Source organism: Rattus rattus, chromosome 6, assembly GCF_011064425.1.
Source record: "Rattus rattus isolate New Zealand chromosome 6, Rrattus_CSIRO_v1, whole genome shotgun sequence".
NCBI classification, from domain to species: domain Eukaryota; kingdom Metazoa; phylum Chordata; class Mammalia; order Rodentia; family Muridae; genus Rattus; species Rattus rattus.
The window spans coordinates 18,624,898-18,639,137 of NC_046159.1; the positions used below are offsets into that span (position 1 = coordinate 18,624,898).

The 14,240-nt window shown below is 37.9% G+C and overlaps 1 protein-coding gene across 2 annotated transcripts; it reads right to left on the reverse strand.

The window, feature by feature from the left end:
• Positions 1-2,966: 2,966 nt before the first annotated feature.
• LOC116903198 (killer cell lectin-like receptor subfamily B member 1F) lies at positions 2,967-13,792 on the reverse strand. 2 transcript variants are annotated; one of them, XM_032905574.1, is made up of 6 exons: positions 13,677-13,792; positions 8,136-8,234; positions 7,436-7,510; positions 6,761-6,915; positions 6,315-6,430; positions 2,967-4,296 (listed from the first exon to the last, which is right to left on the reverse strand). In XM_032905574.1, exons 1-6 carry the CDS (start codon positions 13,759-13,761, stop codon positions 4,173-4,175), a joined length of 654 nt encoding a protein of 217 aa, XP_032761465.1. In that variant the 5' UTR covers positions 13,762-13,792; the 3' UTR covers positions 2,967-4,172. The 2 variants fall into 2 exon arrangements, with proteins under 2 accessions (XP_032761465.1, XP_032761466.1); XM_032905575.1 differs by having other exon boundaries at positions 6,315-6,427; positions 13,677-13,788.
• Positions 13,793-14,240: the final 448 nt, after the last annotated feature.

Sequence of the window (14,240 nt, forward strand, 5' to 3'; positions counted from 1 at the left end):
AGTTACTTGGGTATTATCCTCTTTGACTCAGGGATGGCTCACTGACCAGGTAAGAGGTTCAGAGTTCATTAACTATTTGTGATCCAGACAGAAAAGAAAGAAATGAGAGAGAGAGAGAGAGACAGAGAGAGACAGAGAGAGAGAGACAGAGACAGAGACAGAGAGACAGAGACAGAGGGGGACATAAATAGATACCTATATTTATACTGGATGAAGTAGATAAGGCAGCACCATCACTTTATTATTGTTCTTGGATTTTATACTTTCTCAGGATAATTGATGATGTAGTGTTTTTTTTTTAAACAGGCATTTTATCATTCCATAAGTTCATCGTAAGTTTAAGGCAATAGTCCATGCAATAGATCAATAAGCATTAAAGAATGACAGCATAATTTTTGGCATATTTTTCTATTAGGACTAGTACCTCACTAAACATTCATTCTTTTTCTAGTTCCATAAGTTCATTATAAGTTTAAGGCAATGTTTTATGTCATAAATTAGCATGGTTTTGTCAAGAGATAAATCACCTGCCTTGTATTTCATTGTTTTAAAGTCTTGTATAGACTTCTTTATTTTCTGTCCTTGAATTTTCTGTCCTTGAATCTACAATAAAATGCCCATTCCCACTTTGTGACCTTTAATAGCCAGATAGTGTCCTTACTCCTAACGTAGAAGAAATGTTTTCCTTGATTGTAAATTTGTTCAAGCCTGTTTCCTTTTCCTAGTACAATTAGTTCCTCATACATGAAGGTTTACAGAGCTCTATTTACAGTTTTTATTCTGTAGGATGGATGAGATGATTTGTACCAATTTTGGAGATCTTTAAAATCATGATCATCAAATACAAATTCATTTACACAGCATTAATACATGAAAGTACATCTTCATATTGATTCTGCAGGAGATCTGCGCAATAGGATGGGCTGAGGCCAAGGAATCATTAGTCAATGTGATGGTGACAAGAAAGGCATATCAGCAGCAAGAAGCAACACAAGGATGAAGACTCTGGGTCCCTGCATCTCAGAACACATCCATCACAGTCATGCAAAACGGTGGACTATCTCCAGAAAACTTGCTTGCCATAGACTTTTCTATGTGGTGTCTGACACCACAAAACTCTGCACAGGAGAAATCATTTTGGGGATATCATGGGCATATTAATTAGGCATTTTCCCTTGAGGGCCCTCAGAGGGAGCTTATGTTAGTCCTATTTATAGTTTTTAGGATTGGAAGTAGAGCTTATTATTTGATAAGGTTAATTCCCAACATGTCATTGTGGCTTAGCATCCTTGCACAGCCAGCAGTCCAAACCTATGTCCAATTGAGAATTGTTAAAGATCGAGATACTCTTTCTAGCATCATGAACACTGAGAAAGTAAAGGGAGGCATTGAAGGAGAATCAGTGAAGCTTAGGAAAGAGTTTTTAGGAAGACATTGACCCAAGTGAAGTTTTGGCCATGGTTGGATAGGAAATGACTTGGGCTTAGCTATATCATGTTGGGAGATAGGGTTTATTCTGAGTGTTTGCTGTCTGGACAGTTAATGAATTTGGAGGAGTCAGTAGGCAGTGGATGTCTGGCAAGCATTTAGCCTGAGGAAAATTTGGAGAATGAGATGAGATTTGTGGGCAACATGTGATCTTAAAGGAGGAGCAAGAGCCTGAGGGTAAGGATGAATACTGATAATGGAGAGGTTAGTCTGATGTGGTCGTTTGACAGGAAGGAGCTGTCAACTGTATACAAAATGTAGACATGATTGCTAAAGAACTCTCTTTTGTATTAGAGGGGTGGGGTAGGACACCACTCAGAGTTTCTAGATAGAAGTTTAAAGGATCAGGGGAACATTGAGGTAAAGGTATGAATTAGGGGGCAGGCAGGTAAGAAATGTGAATAGTGAGTTTTGTGAATTTGGAGGGATGGAATCAAAGACAGTGGATGAGCACTAGGAGATAAGGGAGATCTTGGTGGGAATAAATTGTGAGAAGGAATCTATAGATTTTGAGAGAGATCAGTAGATTTTAAGAGGGAATCCAAGAGTTTGAAATTTTGTTGTTGGTAATGGTGGTTTGTTTTGGGGGTTTTTTGTTGTTTTTTGTTTGTTTTTATGTTTAGAGGTGAACAGAGGGGCTGTGAGATGGAGAAAGGGAGGTCACCCATGGACGATGCTGTCAAGGGTTTTGGAGAGGTAGGTGACAGAGGCAAGGGTCAGGCTTAGGGACTATTTGAGTATTTGGAAGTATAAGGATGCAAAGGTAGGCATAGATATGGGAGATGGACAACTGAACCGAAAGGAGACCATTTTAAGTTAAGGAATTGTTTGTGGATGTGAGGAAAGAAGAGATCCAGAAGAGGCTTAGAATAGAGGATGTACTGGGGACCCACAAGTGGAGGAAACTGCTCATGAGGGCAGAGATAAGGAGAAGAGATGAGCAAGATAGTTTAAAGTGAAATGTTTTGGGATTGTTGTGAGAGAGAATATCAGGTAAGTGAATTGGGAGAGAAGAATTGAAGCTTGGGTGGTGAAAGCCAGAAACTTTAGGAGCTGAGGAAATTGAGCAAGGTTTGTCACATTTGCTATCAGAGAGGGAAGTGCTACAAAAGAGGTTATCTATATTCTGACGCAGGTGGGAGGCAAAATGGGAGAGGCAGGAGGAAAAAGAGGGAGACAGACTCAGTCTTTAGTGAATGTTTAGTCCAAAAGATGAGGACTATCTCTGAAATCCTGGGGAAAGGCATTCCAGATCAGTTGTAGGATTTCTTGAGTATTAGGATCCATTGATGTGTAGACAAAACAGTTTCACAGTGGATGTCCAAGAGTATTATCCACACTGCAGCTTGCAACCATCTATAACTCCAATCCTAAGGGATCAATTGACTTCTTGCTTCCAAGGGCATTGCACCTACATAGAACACAGACACACATGCAAGGAGAACACCCATACACTCTAAATAATAATTTTAATTTAGAATTAATTTTAATTATGATTCTACTTGGATCATAGCACTTGCTTAAATTTTACTACATTTCATATTGAGTGATATATGAATCAATAGGTATCTATTCTAAGAAATTTCATTATGCCTCTTATACAGTAAACAAAATCTTTTCTTTTGATTACAATGGAACCTTTGGCCAAAGTTTTTTTTATTTTTCAGTTTTTGGTTTATTTATTTATTTGTTTTGTTTTTTTTAAAAGAAGAGGACATCCAAATGATTTATCAGAATACTTATTTTATCAGAATATTTATTTTTGGAATACTTATTTTCTCTAATTTAAAAATTAAAAAGACATCATTTATTTTCTACTACAGTTACCAAATATGTAACTGCATACTTCCTACTATTTGCACATAAGCCATAAATTATAGAGAGGTGTGGAAGAAAGAAGTCATGAGATAAATGAATGGGATGGCTGTGGACAGTGGAAAGAGAGAAGTCCTTGTCTAAATCTTGTTGTTGTTGTTGTTGTTGTTGTTGTTGCTGCTGCTGTTCTTGTTGTTGTTTTAATAGGACACTGGAGAAGAAGACATCTCACTTTCACACAGCTCAGGACACTGATAAGCTCAGTATCAATGGACCAGCATCTGCCCAGAGTCTGGTAGTGCATCACCACAGGGTAAGAAGTATCCTATGGGCAGAGTTCAGTTTACATAAAGTCATGCTCATTGTCACAGGATTAGTCTATTATTAATAAACTAATTTGTGAGTGTCCATCAATACAAATTCTTCTCATCTCAAGATCCTCAACTCTGAGCCTCTGCTGTCAGTCAACAACAAGACTTTTAATCAAGATTCTACAGCCCAAATGTGAAATGGCTTGCAGTGGGGATGTGGTTAAAATCCAAACTTTACAGGCAGTTTTCCACAGTTGTCTGTAGATGACCTCAGACACAGAGATAAGCAAGGACCACACAAGGCCTCCAGTGCCCCCTGCTGGCCTGTGCTTCCTTTGATAAACTCTTCTCCTAGAATGGCACATCTGTCTGTGTACATTTACATAATAAAGTGGAGATGAGCACCAGTAAAAGTAACAGTGGTTTTGGAGTCCATGCTTTGTGCCACTAACTATGCCCTGGGTGGGCCAACAGCAGACAATGTTCAGTGCAGAGATCTGGCGTGGACTATGAAGTAATCAAGATGAGATTCACAATCAGGAGTCAGGACACAGGGTTTCAGACACGTTTCAGGGTCTTTTGGCAGATCCAATGGTTGTCTGAAGAACAGGAATCTGAAAACACTTCTGTGTGTGAGATGAGGGCACAGCTGTTCTCTACCTCTGAACCAGTGATCCGTAATCTGGAGAGCAAAACATAACTTCTCCTAGTGTCCAAGATTTTTTTTCAATTATTACATCAGTCCTCATTTCTCTTTGGACTTTTAAGAAATCTCTAGATTACATGGTATTTATGTATAGTAAACACACAGTGACAAACATTATAAACACATATGAACATTAAAGATACAGCTAATAGCAACCCCTATAATTTTGCATTGCACTGTCACTGGAGAAGAATTCTTCCAGCAAGAATATTTATCATGATATACAAAGAGGAGGTTTAAGACTTGGAGGTGAAACCTATTCCATCTACTACAAACATGTTGTGTGATTATGTGGAAAGCATCTTCATTTGCTGAGCTTCAGTTTCCTAAAATATATAGGGTTGAACCAGCTAATGTTTAGGGGAGGTATTGAGATATACATGAATGCATGTCAACCCTTACACACAGTAGGTTCTCAGTTCTCATTAACTGTATTCAACAAACAGAATGAACACAGTGGGTCTGCACAATTGGGTGCAGAGAGGACAAGAGCCTCAGCTCATGTTGAACAGGATCCAATTCCTTCCTGTGTCATCCCAAAGCAGGTGGGTCTTTGCTTCAATTTAGCATTATTCCCGTACATGAGACCAGAAGCCAACACTAACACAGGCATCTTCTGGGTGATTGTAAGGAAGGGTGAGTTCAAGACTAGCCTGTCTCTATCAGGATATAACATATCAGACAGTAGGCAACCTCCCTCACTCCTGTGCCTTTGCCTCCGTTCCTTTTTCTGTATAGTTCCTTGGAAATGAACAGCAAATTTGATGACACCCTAGTATGTCCATTGTTGTTTCTACCTGCTGTGGACTGGAGGCTCACTGGCCCAAGTTCTTCTAAGCCACTGTCTTCACCTCCTGTCTCTCTGCAAGAGTGCCAAGATACAGGTATTCACTTCTGCATCTGGCTTTTTTTAGATGGGTTCTGTGGAATGAGTTGTGAGGCTTAGACACCTAGAGCTTGTACCTGGAGCCATTGCCTCAGTGCAGCATACACTAAACAGGCTTTGGCTGACTCTCTCCTGTAGCAGGACGCCTCCAGATTTACCTGGTTGTTGTTGTTTGATCAGAGCATCATTTTATCCAAGAGTAAAATCACACAGCAACCGAGCATAATCCTCTGCTTTACATGAATTTTTCATGTTTTATTATATTTTTGTATTGTGAATCAAGATTAAGTAAGCATTTTACATCATATACAATTAAGAAACACACAAAACAAAATCAATATTCATACAGACACAAACATACACACAAAAACCAATCGTTAGTTTGTATGAAATTATTTTAAAATGGCAATGTCTATTCTTATTCTGCCTAGAGAAATTCCTTTCATGGCATACTTAGATGCAACTTTATGCCACAATTCTAAAGAGCTACATAAGGATTTTTGTATAGAGTGGGAGGGATAGTTTAGAGGTTAACACTGCTTACAGCTCATTCAAATGACACAGATTCAACTTTCAGCTCCCACAAGGCAGGTTACAACCATCTCTAACTCCAAATATAGGAAATCTGATGCTCTTCTCGGACATCTGTAGGCTCCTGAATGCACAGGGTAGACATAAATACATACTGGCAGGCACACACACACACACACACACACACACACACACACACACACACACAAATTAAAGAAATTCTCTGTAAGTATGTATATTTAAAAAGAAAAAGAAAAAAATCTAAGTGTTTCAGGTAGACATTTAAAAATATTTTATCTCTAACATGGATAAGTTAATCTACTATTTATCCTTTACAATTCCATTGTAAATAAACACACACACACACACACACACACACACACACACACATGCACCACAAACTATTATAAAAGGTTGATGTCTACTTGTATATGAAAACTTTCAATAAATGGTTTACTTGTCTTTTCAGTCTATTTTAACCTTTCAAGAATTTATAAACTAAATTAAAATTATAAAACTTAATTTTTAGTAAAATGGATATGAATTGAATTTTCAAATTAATTCATTTAAAACTTACATGTTAGGCTTTAAAACAGAGCCATTTATCCACTTCCAGGTCATCTCCGTTTGTACATAATTTAGTCCAATAAAAAATAACTGTTGTCTTCCCTTTAAAATGTTCTGCACAAACTTCTATGATCAAAACAGAGTGAAAGACTTAAACTACCACATGTTTATTCATGACTAACTTACTTCTATTAACTTTCTAAAACACAATTACTCCTTCCTAGCTCCCCACCAATAATTCTCTCTACATTGAGAAATTTTTCTCTATATATTTTAATTTTAATTGATTCATTGAAGTTATTAATTAATAAATTCAATTAATCTCTCAGATTATGAACTCTTTAAAATGCAAGCCTCCAGTTCCTCAGTATAGACAATTGGTTAGGGAACAGAGATATTGACATAGCTTAAAGAAAAGCCTTATGTTTTACTTAACAATATTGTTTAGCAATGTACCAGTTCTTCTTCATTTTCAATGATCAACAAAGTGGCTTCTTTCATAGAACAGGCAACTAGACCTTCTGCCCAAGGTCTGGAAATTTGAGAAATAATTAAGCATTTGTTCCGGTGTGGTTGCCAATGTCTCGGGCATTCTAGTATGGCTGATCTCCCTAGAGAAGAGAGAAGACATATTCTATTTCTGCCCTCTTTCTGCTACATCACAATCACAGTCAACTACACACTGTAGCTACTTCATTAGTACATGTGGGAGCATAAATAATGCTATCATATGTCAGGGAATCATAATGACAAAGGATTGATTTATATTTTCTTTCTATTAATTAACTTCACCAAAGGAACATGTTCAACATATTCATTAAATTCATCAAATATTCCACTTCTTAACTTGATATCTGCCTATGAGTGCTCATGTGTACCAGCATCAGCAGGCAGCAGGACCGAAGCTCATAGCTGTCACCATCACACAGCTTCAATGCAGTTCCCAGCGCCAACATTTACAAACTGTGTGACTCTCCCAAGATGTCTTCACAGTATGGCTGTCTTCTCAGACAAAACCATTGCAGTATAGTGTCCTCATGTCCTCATGGAGAGCTGTTTGTGAACTTTGACTGAGGTAACTCACATTTTGTGTCAACTATCATTCTCAGGAAATTCAAGCCACACAATTACCTGTTGGTTCAGTCCCGTTCTCTTGAGCAGCCACACTGCATTTTTCTATGAATGGTTTTTGCACTAGGAATCTCACTAGTAAATAAGAAAAACACACAGAGATGATTGATGGTGAAATGAAGAGTAGAACGTATATTCTATTTCTCACTTCAGGCAATGGATTACTTCAACAAATCTGGATTTCAGGACTGAGGATAAAATATCAGCAAACCAGATAATGGAACAAGTTCTGAGACAGTATATATGAAGAAGAAAAGCACAGCCCATTTGGCTTCACAAGGCTCTGAGGTTGCATATGATTCTGATTGACAAGACAACCTGTGGGCATGGCTGAATCTCTCAGTTGTTCACAGTCACATCTGGGCTTGTTCATCCGCAAGCTCACCCACACCAAGACAAGGTTTAGCAAGCATGTCAGAAGCTAACATGGGGACTTTTGAGCTCCTTTGTTACTGTCATCTTTTTTAACAATGTGACTTGGATTTTTTATAGTTCAAGATACACATATGCTATGCCCTGTAATGGTTTTCTGAAAAATTAAGAAGCATGGAGAAAGGAAGTTTTGGCAGAAAACTCAGTATATTGGCCTGTAACATTATGTGGCATTGACCTTACCCTAGGATTCAGGAGGCCAAGTGCTATAAAGAGGACTAATGTTTAAGTGGGAAAATTATGAAGCAAAAGCTCTTGCCTCACTTACCGAAGACACTGAGTCCAATCAGGGTCAAGAGAAGAAGGATCAGCGCAGCACAGCCAAGTTTCAGAGCCAAATGATGCCAGTGTGGGCACCGACAAGCATCTAAGAAGTGCAAAGACTACACTTGTTAAGTCCACTTGAGAACATCTGAGATAATGATCAGAGGGGGTTCATAATTATGTAAGATCTCCCTTACAACATGCTAGTGGACTGACTGTGCCTGGAAGCAGTGCTACACTTCAACACACACACACACACACACACACACACACACACACAAACAAGAAAGAGAGAGAGAGAGAGAGAGAGAGGGAGAGAGAGAGAGAGATTTTCATTTTAACTTAGCCCATGATATATTTGGTGGCTATAACTTTCACAATTTGATGTGTGACAGTATAAACAATTTTTTCCATTAAATGGAGTGCTGTGTATTATCATCTTTTATTTAAAGGAATGCATTATGGTTTCTCTTTGTCATGTCTGGTTGTCAGTATCTCTACTTTTGCAATATGGGTCCACCAATGAGTGAGTTAGTGTTCCTGGAACACGGCACTAGGGACTGATGAGTGACATCTTAACCTAGATGCCATAATATCTCATCATTGCTGATCAGGGCACTGTCCATATAAAACACAGAATAACTTATCTCTATGATTTTATGGTCACTCATTTAATCTCACTGTTGAATATAAGTAATAGAAGCTGCAGACACTGAAATGGCGATTAAAGGGTACTGCGGTATAACATGACATACACTATGTCTTTAGAAGTTATGGAAGTACTATGATATAGCATGGTCAGAGTCTCTGTGATCACCACAGCCAGCAGGGAATGATCTGCAAGAGGCAGTAGGCAGTTAGGTTCAGCATGACTAAGTAGCGGGTATTGGTTCAAACTTCAAGAGTCCAACCCAAAGTAGTTTATTTTAGGCATTGAAGCTCAGGAGTTTGGTAAAAAAAAAAAAAAAAAAAAAAAAACAAACTTCTCTGGTGATAACTAACTCATTCTTTGTGCACAGTATGACTTCAGACTTCAGTACGTTTTCTATATGGATACGTTTTATAGATTGAAGAGTTCTCTATCCTTGCCTGGGAGATGATTCAGTATAGTCTCAGCCATATAGATATTGCAAGGGTCACACAGTATTAACTATGTCTAATTTCTTAGATTGTGCATCTCTTCTTCAAAGGAGCAAACCTTTGTGTTTACCATTCGTATTTCATATAGTGGTTGTCTGTGAGCACAAGACCCTCCAAGTCTCCTACATGATGTGGCATACACTATTTCTACCACACTGCACTGCCTAAATATCTCATTTGACATTTCTGCCTTCCTCAGTAACTCTATCAACAATGAATGGTTTGTGTTTTTTAAGAAGCAAAATGTACTAATTTGGGAAATGTGGTCATCAAGTAACAAGTGTCAATTTAACATTCTTCTAAACAATTAAAATATATGGGTTTCTTATCGGGGAAATGATGTTTCGTTTATAAAGATAAAAAGGAAAAACATTAGCTGGTTCATCCATCTCTAATTTTATTAAAAACCTCTTTTGCTCTCATTTAATTTCTAACAGTTCCATGTCTCACTTGTTTTGTGAATGGTTTCAAGACTTATTTATTAGAACCAAGCCCTGTACCATTTTAAGCAAAGCTTTCTTACTGTTTTTTGGTTTCTTTTGCTTTGTTCTGTTTCTGAGATTGCTTTTCCTGTAGCCTAGGCTAGACCCAAACTCACTCTTAACTGATTAAGGATTAATCCTGATCTCCCTGTCTGCTCTTCCCAAACACTAGAGTTACAGCTCTGTCCTACCAACCATAGCAACAGTTTTTTTAATTTCTACAAATACAGATGATTCCTGGTTTTGTTAGTTTCCTGTTGTTTCTAAATATTTCAAGGCGTGAATGATACCATGCCTTGAGTTACATGTGAAAATTTTAAATCAGATATGCTAAAATATATTGTCTTTTATTTTCATAGTGTGCTCCAGAATTGCCTGTGTGTCCATTTTCACATTTTTTTTTATTTTTGGTGCATGAATTATATGATGGAGAATGAAGAAGAAGAAGAAGAAGAAGAAGAAGAAGAAGAAGAAGAAGAAGAAGAAGAAGAAGAAGAAGAAGAAGAAGAAGAAGAAGAAGAAGAAGAAGAAGAAGAGAAGGAGGAGGAGGAGGAGGAAGGAGAAGGAGAAGGAGAAGGAGAAGAAGACGACAACACAGGTAAGCTCAACACTGTAGATCAGTTTTGCAATGCTGACAATTATTAAGTAAGCTAAACTATTTTAAAATGTTCTTTAGAAAAAAAAAACAAAAAGAAATGAAGTGAAGGAGAGAGGAAATAAATAATCCTAAGAAATAGGAGACAGTTCTTCTTAGCCTTAAGTCCCTCCATATCTGAAGACCCAATTCATTGCCGACTAAAGGTTTTCATGTATAAATTAAAAGGTTGCAACTATTAAACACATAGAGATTCCGCCATCATATTCTCTAGAGAAATACTTAGAACAGCCATTTGTATGGCACCGAGATCTTCTTAGACACTGTGGTTAATCTGGAGATGACCTGAAGCACAGAGATATGCACATAAGTCCTGTGCAAACACCATATTTTATAGAAGTGACGAGCTTATATGCGACAGTTCTGGAAACAGTCTTTTGTGGGCAGTGAGTAATGCTGTGTGGTCTGGGTGACATAAGACTGTCATGAAAGGAAACAATGCCTCGATTTTAAGATATAAAACCATGGATTGTGATAGCTGCTGTGTAAGACACGCTGTGTTGCTGAACAAAGAGGCAGCAGCAGACACCAAAGAAAATTTCAAAGCCGAAAAGGCACTATGAATATAAGAACGATGAATTTATATCAGCCTAGACATTCTTATGAACACTAGTTAGCCACAGAGTAACTAAGCCCAGAGAAAAAAAACAATGTTTCTCATTCTGTGTTTGTACATTGTTTTCTATTTCTCTCTTTTCCCACTCTTTCCACCCTTGAAATTCTAAGTGTTTTTGTGAAATAGTGTTGTAGTTGTAGTCACTATTTTTAATGTGTTTTGTTAAAGTCTAGTATTCAGAACAGATACATTTCAACATAACAAAATATCGTACAGTACAATAAAATATTGGGGAAATATGTTCATAACCATAAATTTCTTTATCTGTAAAACAAGTGGACAATACCTACTTCATAAAATTTTTTGACCAATTCTTAAGAATTTAAAAGCCTAATAACTGCTACAAAGCATCACTGAATACTGAGTAATGCTTCCTCATCTCCCTCCCACCTCCCAAGTCATGCTTTTTTGTAAAACAGAAAGTAGAAGATTATTTGAGTGATTTTAGAAATCACTATTCCTTCGCACTAAGATATAAGGAAATGCATAGACATCCTGCCCTTTTTAAGCTGTTCTGGAAGAGGTTACACTGAGGAGAATAGTCATTGATCACTGAAGAGGCCAGGTGAACTTTAGTTATGTGGAAGTCACTGCTTCAGACATTTTGTTTAGTATCCACAGAATGCTAAGTCATCTGCACTATTCAGACATTATGGCAGTTTCCTCCTCAAACTGATAGGAACCTATGCAATGTCCTCCAAATCCCTTTCTGTGAGTATTCCTCCTGACATGATCTCTACAGGACACTGGACATTTGTGTTCCCCTACATCATAGGCCTGTTCTCCCTTTGTATCTGCAGGTTCAGCTTCCTAGAAGACTCATCTCTCAGATACTGATTCTTGATCCCCTGCACTTTTCATGGCTGAACTCCAGAATCATCTATCAGAATGCCTACCTGTATGCCTCTGTTTGCTGCTGTCTATAATGGCAAAACATCTTTTCGCTTAAATGTCTTTCTTGCTGTCATTCAACACCACGCAGTGTATGATGCAGGTGTTTAATGACAGCACATATACACATTCATAGGAATCCAATAATGAAAAAATATTCACATTTTATACCTGAATCTCATCATTTCAAGAAATACTGACACATAGTAGGGTTGTTGTATGAATGAATGAATGAATGAATGAATGAATGAATGAATGAAATGAACTCTGTACACATTTGATCCATCCTACCATCAAAGAAAAGGTTTTGTCCTTTGGTCACAAAGTATGTTCTTTTCTCTGTTTTTGTTCGTTTATTTACTGAGAGATATAACTACTGGGGTGTGAATTTCCCACAGTTTAAGCCATCTAGTCAATGGGTTGCTTCAGTTGGTTCAGGTTGGTTCAGTTCCTTCACTAATGGGTCACACACCTTATGCCTCAATGGCTTTATTCTACTAATTTTCCTTCAGCTTTCCATTCAAGTTAATGTCTGTAGGAAAATAATCTCAATGAGGGTAGGCAAATTTTCTAGTCTCTTGATTGGAGATCATGGACAGTAGTGTTGAGGAAACATCATTGCTCTTCTCAACCTGCATTTTCTTACTTCCATTTCGACAAGTCCCACCTCTGTTTTGCTAAGTAGAAACACAAGCAGAGGGAAAATGGCTTCTTTGTATCCTGGCTAGCTCACTTGGATCCTCTAGGCACTGTAAAAGCCTCCATTTTCTCCTGACCCTGACTTGAAGGTGAAGCTAGCGACTCTTATGATGTTTTCCTGATTTTAACTTTTATAATTTAATAGATCGTAACCAAACATCCTTTAATATTGTTAATCACATTGTTTTCACAATATAGGAATAATGTCACATTGGAAATGTTACAGCATTATTGATGTTAGTAAGCCCAGGTGAGTCTCAGAGTGCAGGGCTACCTCATGACAATTTGATGCATTTTCTACATTTTCATCATCCTGAGTATTACCTCAGTCTTGCACATTATTTCTCTAAGATTACTAAACTCTCTGGCAGAAAAGAGGGCTGATTTTCCCTAACACAAAATGCTAGGGGTGCAACTGCAGTAGAGCTGAGCCAGGTCTGTTCTGTCCCAGAATCTGGAATGGGAGAGCCATTAGAGCAAGTTTGCAGTATCTCTAACAGCATTAACCTGCTCATGTTTGTAAAACATTATTCCTCCATGCTTCCTTTAACTAAGGTTGATTAGGAGAAGCCCTGCTATGAAAATTACATGAACAAAAAGCTTTTTCTCTCTGAAGCTGTAGATATCTGCAGGCACGTTGTCCTACACCATCAACACAAACAGAACCACTGCTTAAAAAACAACAGAGGTGTGTGTGTGTGTGTGTGTGTCTGTGTGTCTGTCTGTCTGTCTGTCTGTCTTGTCTATCTGTCTCTCTGTCTCTGTCTCTCTGTGTAACTGCAAGTATGTGCATACCACAGTAGGTGTAGAGATCAGAGAACAACTTCAGGAAGCGATTCTCTTTGCAGCAAAAGCATTGGAAATTGTCAGTTTTCTTCTATTTCAACAAGCCACCCCGCCACACACACACTTTTCCTCCAGTTGTCAGGTTTGTGCAGCAAGTACTTTTACCTAATGAGTCATCTCACCATCCCAAAGCAATCGCTTACAATTGCAAAATAACAGGAGAGGGTTATATCTAGAATATATGCAAATTCCTAAAGAATAAATAAAGTTACTTACCTGTGGAGAGAGATGGGAATGATGCTTGCTTATGCCCTGGAGACCTAAATGTCTTTACATTACCATAGACTCTTGATGCGTCCATTGGAGACAAGGGATGAGAACTGTGAACAGTAACAGATTCTAAGTTCTGAGAAGCAACATTAACAAAAGGAAGTCTACTGTGGACACTCGGCTGTCTGTGCCCACACCCACCCACACTTGCAGCTGACGGTTTCTCTAAAGGTATTGAACTTGGTTTCCATTATGCCCACACAATTTAAACAATTTTATCTTTGAAAGAGAAGATGTAACACATGATATACTCGAGATGGTTTTATTTTCTTCTTCTTTAACCATCTGCTTTGAGTTACTCTTTCAAGGCCCAGGGTAAACAAAGCACTCAATCTTGAACTAAAGTTTAAGAATCCTGTCCCACCACACTTACAGAATCATTCTGTGCCATGTTGTGAAAATAAAACTATGAGTATGTCCCTGGGGTTATTTTACAGGAATGGAAGCTCTAAAATCCTCCAGAAACATCCAAGCCATAAAAGAAGCTGTGATATGTGGAAATAACAAAAT

Coding starts and splice junctions, on each gene's coding strand:
- LOC116903198 (XM_032905574.1), bottom strand. CDS start 13,761: ATGGACGCATCAAGAGTCTATGGTAATGTAAAGACATTTAGGTCTCCA. Junction 7,511..8,135: donor GATTGGACTCAGTGTCTTCG/GTAAGTGAGGCA, acceptor CTTATTTACTAG/TGAGATTCCTAGTGCAAAAA. Junction 6,431..6,760: donor TTGAAAATGAAGAAGAACTG/GTACATTGCTAA, acceptor TTTTGATCATAG/AAGTTTGTGCAGAACATTTT.